We start from the raw sequence: 15483 nt of genomic DNA on the forward strand, positions 1-15483 counted from the left end.
TACCTTCGCAAACTTTTTTTGGTATATATTTTATGTCATTGTTCATTAAATACATATATATAGTTACTAACGGATCAAATGTTACAAATTGCAGTGGACAAGCCACAATAAAACAAAAAACTTGGGATCGCTATGACCTCAAGGTTCCTCAAGGCCCGCAAAATGGTCAGACCATGTTAAGAAGATACTAGATTCTTGTCCAAAATTCAAGCAGTTAAATGTTACAGCTATAAATATTAATAAAAAAAAAAAAACATTGGATTAAATTACTGGTATCACCAACTCTTTCTTACGACGTCTGTAATGACGTGATTTATTTCCGGTCGATTGAATCCGTGTTCATTGAACTCATTATTTACGTTGTATTTACACGTAGTCGTATAAACGAAGCAATCGATTGCGTATTTTATATTTTTTGTTTGGGCACGAGATCCGGATAAATTTTAGTCGGCGTTGAGAGAACAAGGTGGACGCCGAACGCCTTGAACTAGTTGCGCGGCAACCTTCGGCATCAGATCATGGAATTATGATAATACATTTCGGCAGCGCGCCGGCGCGGGCGCAAGTCCTAACCAAACAGTTTCGTATCATTGTCGCGCGCAAATAACGAATCATCGAGCCAGAGCCCTATTCTACACAATACACCAATACCTCACTTTACGTCGTGGTTACGTTCCAAAAAAACACGACGCAAATTGAAACGCCGCAATGTGAATTAAGATTTTCTGTAGCAAACCATGCAAAGATCGAAGATAGGTTCCAGGTTCACTTAAATACTACTTTTTAAAAAGAAAATTAAACAAAGTAAACATTTAAAAAACAAAAATAATAAAACTCTACCAATAAATACATTGGAATAATATTTACCTTTCTTGTAGCTAGAAACAACACGTAAAAATTTATATAATTTTATGATTTTCTTTTTAAAAAAAACGGTACACACTACATTACAACACACTACGTAATTAAAACTGAACTCTAAAATTAGCAAAACAAAGTGAAAATAAAGCTGTATTCAAATTGCATTGATTTTTAGTTAGATAGAGAATCCCCGAGTTTTGATGGCATTGCGCAATTAGAAACAAAAGTGTTGAAAAGAGAAAAAGTTGAAAAAATTGAAGACTCGAACACAAAACAACGCAACCTCGAAAATCTAACGCACAGTGAAAACTAGTACTGATTAAGCAGCGACGCAACTTCGAAAAAAACGCAAAACGAAACGACGCAAAGCAAGGTGTACATATATTTACACAGATTTACGTAAAACATGGATCACAAATCTCATTAGAAAATGTACAGGATACTTGAAAATTTGTCAGCAAAAAGTTCTAAAGCCTTTACACATTTTCAATCATACTGTATAAATTGATTGTTTATTAGAATGCCACAGACTTAAAGCTTTGATTTAATTCGAAACACCTTGTATAAAATGATCACAATGAAATATGGTTTTTTGAGTTCAAAATTCGTCAGGTCAATAACTTCTGACTGTACAAAATCTGCAAGGTCACATAATAAATAATAATTAATTTTATTATATATAAATACGAATTTTGAAATGATTTTTTCATATTGTACCATAACTATGTTACATCCCTCTATATGTTTTACACCAATAACCAAGCAGACTAATTACTTGTCCGAAACAAAATACAAAAGTTCTCTTTGACCGATGCCTGAATTCGAAACGAAAAAAATAAAAACATACTGATATAAATCCCATGGGTCGAATCAATAATTGAATATATTAAATTTATGCTTATATAATATAAATGTTATTAAAGCGAATAACTATGTGGTTTATTTTATTTTTGGTTCCAAATATCTTAGCCACAGACTAAATGAAAAGTTTAATATATTACTGTCAAATTCTAGTGTTAGGAATAATAATCCTATTGAATTAGTTTACACTTCTGTATTGAACAAATCGTCTGAATTATTTGTGGGATCTCTGTCTGTATGTTTTTAGATCTGTGCGCGTTTAAAACTCCTGCGCCTTTAAGTTTTAGGATGCGATTATAACACAATTTGATTCTAAATTCAAATTGAGCTCTTCCGACGTTCTTGTCTTAAAGTATATAAGTAGACACCGTTAACGGTCCTAAATGGTTAATAAAATGAATAATTTAATAAATAATAGTGATTTAATTTAAAAAAAAAAACAACACAAATATTAATTTCCTTATCTTGTTGCCATTTGCTTGGTCTTCCGGAAACCTCGGATAGTGTTTGTCAATTGACCCTTATATATTAAATTACACAATAGTATGGGTGTTGGACTCACCTCTAGCCCAGCCGGTGAGGACGTTGCCGAGGTAGGCCACCTTGTACACGGGATCAGGTTCGCTGATCTTGACGCTATTCGAACGGCGGAGAAGCCTGCCCAGGCCGCGGGAAAGCCTCCCAATAGCTCGGGCCGTGAAATCCTTGCCCAGACCCTCAGCCAAACTACCCTCTGCTGGAAGGATAGATTTACTTTGAACCGGCTCCTTGTGTCCGAGCAGCTTCGGTATGCCCAACGGTATGGATTTCTTTCGCTCCGGCGTTAAAGTCTTCGCCATGTTAACACTGTACACGTTGCAATTCTTCTTAAAGCTCTGGTGGTCTTTGGTATCATGGTCTCCGTGGTCAGTCTTGTCAGAATCGCTAGTGAGCTTTCCGTTTAGGTTCTCGCTGAGGGAGTTGTTGTTCAGGCTGTCCGTCTGGCCGTCGCTGAAGCGGCGGTCGGCAGCGGTTCTCCTCTTGGCCAAAGACGGGTTCCTCAGGAGTATGCTCGTTTCGCTGGAGCTTCTGTTCTTGAGGATGTGTATCTTCTTGACGCGAGCGACTGCGTCTACCTCGTCGGCACTGACCGTTCTCTCGGTTTTGCCCTCTTCGTCCAGGAAGCGCACTCGGAGGCAATTGGACTTGCCATCGTTGGAGGTCTTCCCGGTCTCTTGCAGCCGCTCGGGCTGTGCGTTCGCGTCGGAGTCCAAGCAATGGCGCTCGTTGTCGCTCAGAGAGCCGCGAGCCATTTTCATTAGTGCGTAACGTTATCGTCTATCACATTCTGCCGATCTAGTTATCGAGTCGCGAGAACCGTTGGCGGGGCTTTCGCCTACCGGCCACGTTCAAACCAGTCACTTCCAGCTAAATATTGAGACACACACATACACACAGTACACCGTCCATCGGAGAATGACACCGGCTCGGAATGTAACCTTCACACTGAATGCACTGGGGGAACGTTCACTGAAACACTTGCGGGTGTTTGATGAGATTGGACGATTACGAGATCGTGGACACAGGTGTTTGGGGTTGCGACACCGTTCGGCAGTTGCGCAGCGGCACGGCGCGACCGCTCCGGTCGACGGCGGGCGGAGGAGTGGAGTGTATCGGGGCGCGCTCGGCCGCGCAACTTTTGATTCAAACCGGCGCTTGCGCTTCTCGACTCCGCGTCGGATCTGCGACACAGGAAAACAAACCGTTTATTGTACAAACAAATAAAATTCGACGTACGCTGTGAACTTTGCTGTTTATAATATATTTATATATACATTAAATGTGCGCTTTGACGTGCGGCAGCGAATATATATCCTCGATATTGAAAACATTTTTACGAGTGAAGAATTTAAATTTTTAATGATATTTATTATTATTACGCCAAATCCTTTCTTGAAATTTAGTTACCTCAACAGATTATTATGGTTTTAATAAATAAATAAAAATTACGTAATTCTTTTATAATAATAGACATTTAAAGATGCTAGATTCAATAGGCTTCCTAAATGTCTATGGTAATGATAGACCAGTAGTAAGTTTCCTATGGCTGGAATTTTAATGAATAAATATTGATCACTTTAAAAAAAAATTTGATTGTAATTCTTTATGGTAAACATTTTATATTTAAATCCTAACACGAGATGTGTTAGTAATATTTGATTTTGATTGACGAAAAATGTTTAACAACTACGGAGATGTGTTTTAATTTACTCTATAGTTTGAACGGGATAAAAAAAGTTGTTCTTAATATTTTTCGCGCGATTTTTTAATCTTTTTTTATTCTTTAATAACATAGCAACTAAATACTTTCAGTGTGCTAAAGATACAGTAATTTATTTTCAAGTAAGCATTATTTGATATTAAATCATTAAGGCATATTAATAAAGCAATGATTGATACACATTTAATTTATTCGTTTTTGTATTTGGCGAGGTTCACCGATCGGAAGGCACCGAAGGCCGAAAGGTTACCGAGACGCAACTAACCAACCGAAGAGCTTCGCAACCTGCCTGTAAGTTATTCCTATTGTATGACTTATCATACTTAAAGAACTAGATGCTCAAAAATAGTCGACTTTGAATAAAAACAATTAAGACATTTAAAAAATTATAAGCGCCGTGTGAAAATTATATCAAACTCTGTGAAGTTCGTAAAACTGTAAATACAATATAAAAACTGTTTTTAGTCAAAACTTTGTTATTCATATAAGATGTCATAAATCTTACTTAATTAAAGATTTTCTCATTTTCAAAAACAATTTAAATATAGTTAGTGGAATCGGGCGTTACCTCGCGGAAGTCCATCCTAAGTATGAAAAGGACCAATATTTAGCCACTTCCGCACATGCAGTGGTAGTCATGCAACAAAGTGCATCGCCCGCCAGCCCGCTGATAAATGCGTATGCGGCAAACTATGCGAATCACACAACCGCCACCGTCAAATTACTCAACACGTGTTTCACCCCTCCACGGAGCATCTTCAGAAGTTATGTTACACCGATTAGCGCCACTCTGTTTGGCATGACTACCACTGCATGTGCGGAAGTGGCTAAATATTGGTCCTTTTCTTATTTAAATATAGTATTATTGCGTGAATTATTACTAACATATCTTTTATTATATAAAAAGTACGCGTGTAAACGCATATTTACACCTCATGACGCCCAATTATATATCTGTCTCTTTCATTCACTTTTTTATTAAGATCTATATTTCAAAGACATTAGCACCAGTGCTTTTGTTTTTATATTCTTTGCACACGTTTTTGTATATTGCAGTGTTGAATCTTTTAATCTGTGTCTTAACTTAAATCGTAAAATATTTACAACTAAGTTGGAGTCATCTAATTATTACGATTCTTTTTTTATAAAATCATTAGTGTCTTGTTTGTTTTTAACTTAACTCCAACAAATTCTATTTTAGGAGAAAGGCCAGTTTTATCGACCTGTTTAGCCTTAATCGCCTTTTTTATTTTATTTTATCATAAAATAATTATATTGACCGTCCAGTGTATAGTATATACTTTATTAATGTTTTCTTATATACAAGATGATTGTATAGAGATATAAAAGTTTATGGAACGAGGTGAATGTATGGCTCATTTGTCAGCATAAATTTTAATAACTTTTACACCTATTTTAAATCAACCTGTATTAAATAATAAATATTAATTATCTATTTTTTTTTGCAATTCGACTGACCAATAAATTCAAGTCTGCAATAACTAAGAAAGGGACTAATATATAGCTACTTCCGCTATGCACCAGTAGCAGTAGCTTGAAGATTCTATTCTAAAGTTCGTCTCGGTATGTGATAAGGGTCCCTTCGAAGCGTGTGGCCTATCCAGTTCCACTTCCGGCGTTTGATCTGCTGTTCGATCGGCATCTCACCGCAGCGTTTCCAGAGATATACGTTGAAGACTTTCTCAGACCAGTATATACCGAGAATACGTCGAAGGCTTATTTACATATCCTTGGTGACCTTCCACGGTGCATCCATATAGCAACAAGGTTTTCACATTGGACTGGAATATTTTGAGCTTAACTCTCCTAGTCAGTTTCCGTGATTGCCACACAGAACGGAACTGTGTGAAGACTGCCTTTCCCTTGGCGATTCTCCAAGCGGTGTCTTCTTCGATCCCTCCTGATTCCGACTACGCTTTAAAGTTTTTATTACACCAATAACCAATTACTCTGTATAGTTTATGTTCAATTGAGAATCGAACATATCTGCAAGTCGTAATATTTAACCACCAGGCTAAGACCACTGAGCATAAGGTTATTCTTATCTATTTAATAGTTGCAACAAAACTGTATCGCTCGTTCCGGTCTGTTGCATTTTATGGTAGCCCGATGTTTATGCAATGTTGTGCATTTGTGTGCGTTTTTGCACGTGCGCCTGTGTGCAAGCTTGCGTCATGCAATGCCGTGTGTTTATTTGGATCAGTAGCGCACTGGCCACTGCACGTAGCAAATTATCGAACCTTATAATGTACTCCTATTATATAACACGCAGATAGACTATTAAAAACGTGTTAATTAATTTAAATACTCATCATAATTATATCAGCCTTTTAAGATGCAAGATTTTAATCATCTGACCTCTATTAAGTTGTGAAAACTAAAGAAAAATGTTTAAATTTTTAAAGCAGGAAATATTAAGTATAGAAGAGGAAATTATAAGCATGGAAGAAGAAAATAGATACAAATTTTAAACTTTAAAAAATATTAAACCTTTGTAAACCAAGTCCCTATTCCATATGTAGGTGTAAACGAGAAGTCCCGAAAAACGGTGGTGCATGTGATTTTCTACTGTCCCTTAATTAGAGCTATCCGAACAGATATAGAGATCGAGCTAAGAAGGAAGGTAGAGGGTGACAGCATGGCCTTCTTGATAGGGGGTGCAGGATGTCACATATTGTGACGATACTATGAGGAGATCATAAAGAAATTCATAACTATGAATAAAAACTAAGGTCGGGTATTAGTGAAACATAGCTGTGATGTAGTAGAGAAGAGACAAATTAATGGAATAATGAAAAAAAATATATGAAAAAAAAATGTAATATTGTAAGAAAAATGGCGACGGATAGAAGGCGATATATGAGCAGAATCGAAATAAAAGTTAAAAAGTGAAAGATATAACGAAGGAAGAAAGGAGAGAGAAAGCGGGGTTAAGGATAGAAGAACAAAATACTGAGAAAAATATCTTATAAGCCAAGCAGTTGACATAGATTAAGATAGAAGAACGAAATAAATAAGGAAATAAAAGTACTGGATCTTTGAAAAAGAAATAAGCAGTAATAAAGGTATGGCTAAAACTGTGTCCACACAAAAATACGGAAAAATTTCGCCAAAAACCAAAATAAAACTGTTTGGCTACATATCGCATCACCACCATTATGTAAACCAGCAAATGCTTCCTACAAGGTACAGTATTCTCCAAAGATCACTAAAACGACCAGTCTCTCGTTGCCCGCATTCAGTAACTTCCCGCGACATAGATTATATCGTCAGTCCACCAAGCATCATTACTCATGTGTATGATATAATACGCAAATACCTGATTTAATGAGAATCAATTATTTAACATCATCATCACCATCACAATTTTAGCTTAAAGACCCCATTTCAAGACATCGGCCTCCCCTTTGAACTTTTAGGCCCTCGTTTTTGAGGCCTCTCGTATTGGGTTGACTCTGTGTTTGGCACTAATCGGTGTAACATAACTCCTGAAGATGCCTCGTGGAGGGTTGAAACACGTGTTGAGTGATTTAACAGTGGCAGTTGTGTAATTCGCATTGTTTGCCGCATGCGTATCTAACAGTGGGCTGGCGGGCGGTGGATTTTAATGCACTACTACTACTGCATTGGCGGAAGTAGCTAAATATTGGTTCTTTTCTTACTTAGGATGGATATCCGCAAGGTAACGCCTGATTCCATTAAATATTTGTTATATTGTTTATATTGTTACCCGACCATGTTTTTTTATATATCACCTCCTTCATATTGTTTTGGCAATACCTCAAAAACGATGTGAGGCCACCCCACACATTGACACGTAAGTTTGACATATAATATGAAAAACACTATAGTAGTTTCACATTTACGATGTTTTTGATGTGTACTCTTCAAAATTACAAGCTTTTCTTAGCCTTGCATAGGAGCGCATTAAGCTCCGTTGCCTACCATAATTCGTTCATCATGATTATCTCCCTCAATTCCACCACCGTGGAATTGCGACCAAGTCTGGTCACTGAGGTTAGAGACAGTGGCGGACCTTAATAACAACATTATTTTCTTTACGCTGTAAAAGCAGAGAAACCTTCTGGTGTGTCCAACTGTGAACGACTAGTTTCAGCCACTTAGTTTCACCATGGGTGACCAGACCACAGCCCGCCTGCCTGCTACACGCTTCTAAGTCTAAGTCAGTCGAGTGCAACGCTTGTGTGCTCAAACACAAATTCGATTCAAACTATGGCGCGTGGCAATCGACAGCCAACGCCATCTATTGGCGCCCTCCGAAATTGCTACATATCTATTGCATTTTAAATGACATTACATATAGATATTCATAATTTTATACAGTAATTATTAACTAGGGTTACATGATACAGAAGGCCTGGTGTTCAACTAATGTGAGACAAAAAATAGCGAGCCTAGCTTACCTAATAATTACATTGTTTCATGGAGTTCCCTGAAGTAATCATAAATTTTCCTTCAAAGAACTAAATGAAAACATTTGATGCACCAGTTGGAGTCACTGTATAGTGCTCACGGATGATCAGGTTCCAATGTAAACAGGTGATCATAATTTCGGACGAATTCAGAAATTATAATAAAACGTATATTTACAACGTGTTATAAATATTAATAGACGGAGAGATACTCGTTGCGCCCTACACATTGAAATACATTGTCGACATCGAATAAAAGCCATTATTTACGTGGCTACACTCGTGTGTACTATTTCGCATTGCAGTCACGAATCGCGCTAGGTGTCGGCATTGTGGCGGACACCTTGCTTCTAGAACTACTGCTTCATACCCTAGATTATTACGCGATTGTAAACCTTTTCAATATGTGCATTAAGGAGTATATTTCTGTGAAGAAATCGTTGAATGTATTCTGGACTTTTGTGCAGGCTGTATCCTTGTTACTCGGCGGTGTTCGTCTATATTGTGATGGACGGTTCTGCGCATGCGCTGCCGATAGCGGATCGCGACTCGCTTATTTGTTACACGACTTATTGTCGAATAATCGAGATTTATCGCACACGCTTTATGTTTATTCAAACGCAAACCTACTACTAATTTACTCGTGAATTATTAAATAATTTATCGTATAATTAATGTTGTCATCATTACATTTTTAAAACTAAACATTCAACGTTTAGATAGATTAAAAATTATATACACCAATACCTCATTTTGCGTCGTGGTTACGTTCCAAAAAAAACACGACGCAAATTGAAACGTCGCAAAGTGAATTAATATTTTCTATAGGAAACCCTGTAAAGATCGAAGATAGGTTCCAGCGTTACGAGAACACTACTTTTTAAAAAGAAAATTGACCAAAGTAAACATTTAAAAAACAAAAATAATATAACTCTGCCAATAAACAAACTGGAATAATATTTACCCTTTTTGTAACCAGAAACAACACGTAAAAATGTATATAAATTTATTATTCTCTTTTTAAAAAAAGCACAACACACTTCATTACAACACACCACGTAATTGAAATTGAACTCTAAAATTAGCAAAACAAAGTGAAAATAAAACTGTATTCAAATTGCTTTGATTTTTAGTTAGAAAGGGAATCCCCGAGTTTTGGTGGCATTGCGCAATTATAAACAAAAGTGTCGCCATCTTTTAGAAAAAAAAAGAAAATTAAAAAAAATTAAAGACTCGAACCCAAAACAACGCAACCTCGAAAATCTAACGACGCACAGTGATAATAAGTACTAATTAAGCAGCGACGCAACTTCTGCTGTTTGCGTATTTAACAATTTATCATAAATCATCATTTAACACTTGCGTCTGTCAGCGTTATTTTTATGAGAACATTAATTTATTTATTTATTACACATTTTATCAATTAATTAAATGACTACTCTGAAATACGACATATCTAATATTATATATAAAATTCTCGTGTCACGGTGTTCGAACTTGAACTCCTCCGAAACGGCTTGACCGATTTTTACCCAATTTTACATGCGTATACAGTATGTCTGAGAATCGGCTACTATCTATTTTCCATACCCCTAAGTGATAAGGGTGGTCCACCCCTAAATTTTATTTTTAATTTTTTAGACATTTTTTTTGGTTTTTATTTTATTATGATACTGCATACAAAATTACATACAAACCTAAATTTTCACCCCTTTACGATCAACCCTTATCTTACATTTGTTAATTAAAAACTTTAATTTTTTTGCAAAACAACGTTTGCGGGATCAGCTAGTTATTTATATATTTTGTTATAAATAATCGTGAAAAATCTTACACAAAGTTATTTTTTAAATGTAATGCTTTATAATGAATTTCTAAGGCTTCTATAAAATTAAATTTATGAAAATACCACACAGAGACAAATAACTCGACTGAGTTTGTTTGTAGGCTTTTAAAACAGGACGCGTTCGGAACTCCAGCCTTGTGTTTAAGTTAAAGGTTTCGATTATAAGGAAGCTAGATATAATTCTTCAATTTATTTGTAATTTAAATTATAATCAGTATTTAGAAATTATACAGATTTGTTGTGGATTGATTGATAACAAAATAAATGGATGAATAAAGTCAAGGACTATTCTTATCTATGTCATTGAGTTATTTTAGTCTTACACACGAGTTTAGCTATGGCTTTTGAACCTTATCACAATAAAAATAGAGTCCTAATTTCATATTGTTAATCACCACAGTATATTTAGAAGGTAAATTGTCTAATTATAATAACCCGCATGTTTTAAACTTCCTTAATTTGGTATTTGATACGATTTTAAACGGAATTCAAATATATACTTCAGTTGACGACAACTTACGCCCATCATTTCTGGAGCACAGCAAAAAAGTTGCGTAGGTTTAAAAAGCAAATAAAACTCGGGAGTACGAATAATAAGACAGTAAAGTACAGGAAAACTAATACGAAACTATTGCAATTAAGAGTAAGGCATTCATAGCCTAATTGTAAATCGGCAAAAAATGTAAATAAATGAAGTAAACAAAACTAGGTAAGGGAAGAAAGGCGATGTAAAAGGACTTGCAAGTGAGGAAAAGCATATTATAGGAACAATGAAGGAAGGTAAGACAATGCGAATGATGATAGAGAATGCAGAATTGTTTTTTGTAAAACTTCTTTTACCCGATTTTGTAATCCAACATAGAGAGGCTCTCCAAAACGGCGTTCTTTTAAAAGAAAAATCACGTTTACTCTTCTTTTAATGAACAACTTGGTTTATTTCACTGTGCCAAGGCAGGCTTTATAACGCTCTTGCGAAAACGCGTGACCTTGAACTGTCGGATATTCTTGAGTAGATAAAACGAGTCCTGCAACTTACTGCATACTTATAATATCAACTTGTATATTCAGGTTTAAAGGATTTATTCTCTTATAACTTAAACATAGTTACTTAAAATGTGACATTATTTTATATTACATCATATGAATTATTATTAAAACCAGGCGTAGAGAAAGAAAACCTTAATATATCTCCGTTCAGCTTACCGGACCTTCTCAAGAAAAAATCTACAGCAGAATCTTTTGATGAATTGGCCCGGCACATTGTCCTAAATCTCACGTAGCAACTAATATATAATTGTGTATTTCAAATTGTATTGTTAATATGTATAAATTTTAGCTGTATTTACCCGTAAGTGAAAATTGTGTAAAAAAATGTTAAAAAATAATAATAATATGTTATAAAACGCTGTCGTGCCTCGCAGCTGGGAGAAGAAAGATCCGTATCAAATAGCGGCAACCCTCTCCCAACTGTCTGCGTTTAGTTAAAGCGAAAGATAAATATTGTAAAAAAAACACCAGCGATACAAATTAGAATTAAAAAAAAAGGCGTAGAGAAACTCTGTAAACTAAAGCATGAACACATGTTTAATAGTCTGTTTTTAAATATTACAATATTATTATATTTCTTCAAATAATTGCATAAGCCAGGGATGCATAACCCGTGGGCCGCTTGCAGCCTGTTAAACATGTTTATGCGACCCACCGAGCATTTCTATAATATAGTTTATTTCGTTGACTTTCTCCCATCAATATATTGCTACATTATTAATTACTTCTCAAAAACTTTTAATTGGTAGTCATTGACATGCAAAATAATATCGATTTAAATATGTACTTTCCTTATTCAAATATCTAAATTTTCATAAAACGAATGTGGACTCTGAGAAATTTCTGCCTTTGACAAAAATAATGTTTTTGTTATTAATACGAATGCTTTCAAATAATTATTTTCCACTATTAAATTAATCAAAAGTGACCACAACTTGCAACGAAAAAACTTTGCCAAATTTCTGATTAAATATTTCAAGTAATTTTAATTTTTCTGTTATTTCTTGTTTGTTTTTTTTTCACATTTAAATTTATTTACTAAATCTTATTTTATTAAATGTTACTTCATGTGAGGCACGCACGCAAAACAAAATTTGAAATTTAAGTTGGTCCATTTATTGAAAAGGTTGCTCAACCCTGGTTTAGGCTACTGTATGTATTACTTCAAATAATATAGTTTTGCTTTCGTAGTTTATATCTGTTTCTTAAAGTATAAGTATTCTGTGTTTGTAAAATCTGTATACGAATGCATGTATCTCATATATAATATAAAGTTGCTTGGTATTATATATTTGGATTTTTTGATATAGTTGTGTGATTGGTGTGCGATGAAGGTAGTTATAACAGAAAAAGCTGATCCCGATATTGCAACGGGATATTCTATTTGAAAATTTGACTTTGTGTGGAATACAGTTCGAAAACTTCTGTAATGCCTCTAATATAAAGTTTCGTTCTGACATGATTGATATTTACTTTCCACTTTTTGTCGACCTTTATCTTCTCCTATGTGTGTACTTTTTGTCGAAGTATTTTTATTATTAGAACATTGTAGAACATTTTTGGTTTTTGTAGCTGAAATCCAAAATTATGTTTTGACGGTTTTAACTGTTAGTAAAATATATTTAAGCTATTCGTTCAACAAGTTTGGGTCTTTTTATGCACCTGAATATATAAGATAAGGTTGTTTCGGAATATATTACGACAGAATTAGTTTTCATCGCGACTTATTTTACATGTCAAAACTTTTGCGATAATATCAATAGCTATAGTTTTGTTTTAATGTTTACATTACTAAGCAAGCTGACAAAAACAGGTCATATGTTTTGAATTAGTCACTTTGATACGTATCAGTTGTACTGAGCAGTGGTAGCTCCTCGGTAGTGGGACTTGCGATGGTGGGTCGCGGGTTCGATGACACTTTGTGCAGTAATTATATAACACTGCCACTGATTGCAAACAAGTTTCCAGAGGAATCGCAGCAACGTCCTCTGTGTACCATAATACCACACTGCGATCGCCAATCCCTCAGCAAAACATGGCGATTATGTTATATCCCCACGTAGATATCTTTGAGGAAGGCTTGTGCCTGGCAGTAGGCGTGTGTAGGTTGAAATAACATTACACAACAGTCTTATTTGTGTAAGCAAATTGTGTTGTATTTATTTATTTATAGCAGACTTAAAGCCTTTACGCATTCTTAAATAGTCAATCCAAGGCAGTGCAAAAATAACAGGCTATATAAACATGGTAAATATTACATAATTACTTATAAGGACATACTTAAATAAATTACAAATCTATTTGCATATGCTATATACGTAGTTCGTTATTGAACACGAAGCTATGACAATTATTCCACGAATAAGTCTAGAACCTTCTTTTTGAACATATATCGGTTTCTTGAGTCTAAATACGAGGGTAAGTTTATTCCAAAGTAGTCTTCAGATCAGGGTTTACCAACCTTTTTTTTCCCGTGCCCAACTATAGCCTTTTTAAAATTCTTACATTCCCCTATGTAACATATATAATTTTTATATTAAAGCGAAAGGATTAAACTCGTGTCGAATCGATTTTCGAATTACCTTGTGGGGCGAGGGCCTCAAGTTGAGAAACACTGGTTTAGTCATAAAAAGATTATGTATTAAGATAATTATATCCCAGCACATATATATAGCACATATTCAACAGATTTCTGCACAGCAACAGACGAATACGAAGTTTATATCTCAACCAGATGGCCGGACGTCCGAAGAGGAAAATTTATACGATTACAAACAATGGTTCGAAAATCGCCAATTCCTGTCATACGTCAGGAAGCGAAATTCGTGACTGCAATTCGTCGTTGTCCTCAACACTCGGTTCAGCTCGAGAATAATGATTTTTCCGTCGCGTCCTACGTTCGTACATTCATGTCTATCATACTTAATTTAAATGTATAGATTCACTTTTGGCGGCTCACAATAGTTTTCGAGTGGTGATCACCTGCCAATGGACTCCGTCTAGGTGGAGTGACTTTGATTATGTCAGGTTGGAGCAAGACTTGGAGAGGCCTCTCGGAGACGATGCCGTCAGCGCAGAGACGTGCCTCGCGACGGCCCTCCGATGTATGGTGCTCTCCTACCATAAACGGGGCCTTCGGAGTCGCAGGAGTCTAGGGTGGGGGCCCTAAACTCCCACTAGCTTCGGCGACTCTGAGGCGGACGATGGTTCGACGTGGTCTCGAACCATCGTGATAGCAGCACGTGGGGTTGGTAGTCGTGCAATAAAGTGCACCGCCCGCTAGCCCGCTGACAAATGCGTATGCGGCAAACAATGCGAATCACACAACCGCCACCGCCAAATTACACTCTCTGTTTGGCACACTCTGTGTTTGGCACTAGTCGGTGTAACATAACTCCTGAAGATGCCCCGTGGAAGGGTGAAACACGTGTTGAGTAATTTATTGCATGTGCGGAAGTGGTTAAATATTGGTCCTTTTCTTACTTAGGGTGGACTTCCGCGAAGTAACGCCTGATTCCATTAAATAATTAATATATGTTACAACTTATCCAAAAATCAATGGTTTCAGAAATAATATATAACGTTATGGAAAAGCGTTTTTAAAATTCGTATTGTTACATATAAAAATATATTATTGTTTACTATCTGTCCTTGCAAATTTTTATACTGTCAGAAGTTATTGACCTATTAGAAAAGCGATTATTTAAAATATTTCAATATGATCACTATGCAAAATGATTTTTTGCTCTCAAATGAGCTATATATTCTCCTCTAAGCTTTTACAATTGTATCCAGTCATTCTTTATATTAACCCATCATCGTCTTCTTTTGTAGCCAATTAAAATTTATTACAGAATTGACTTATTGGATCTCTCTATTCCGTTAACATTGCGATATATTAGAATAATGTTTTAACTTTTAATTCTATTACTAATTCGTCTACACAGTCGAATGGGATTCGATGTAATTGGACCAAATCTCTGTCTGCCATAATTGCTCTTGTTTGCTGATAGTGATGTGACTCTACAACGTTTATAAATAAACTTTACTTTTTAGAAGAGTATTATCATAATAGTATTCTTAAACTTAAAGCTAAGAGAAATCTAAACACGTTCTAATCTGAAAAATGTCCAAAACAAACTTATACAGGCTTT

The 15483-nt window shown here is 35.6% G+C and overlaps 1 protein-coding gene across 1 annotated transcript in view; it reads right to left on the reverse strand.

Annotated features, from left to right (window-relative positions):
• LOC137929351 (uncharacterized) overlaps nt 1–15483 on the reverse strand; it is a 158872-nt gene that overhangs the window by 92077 nt on the left and 51312 nt on the right. Inside the window, exon 2 of the mRNA XM_068772251.1 lies at nt 2285–3443. Within this exon, the coding sequence (XP_068628352.1) occupies nt 2285–3020 (736 nt within the window). The 5' untranslated portion in view covers nt 3021–3443. The remainder of the gene's footprint in view (nt 1–2284; nt 3444–15483) is intronic.

Source organism: Battus philenor, unplaced genomic scaffold (assembly GCF_028537555.1).
Source record: "Battus philenor isolate CCGP_79_NKW_IND1 unplaced genomic scaffold, ilBatPhil1.0.hap1 SCAF_5, whole genome shotgun sequence".
NCBI classification, from domain to species: Eukaryota; Metazoa; Arthropoda; class Insecta; order Lepidoptera; family Papilionidae; genus Battus; species Battus philenor.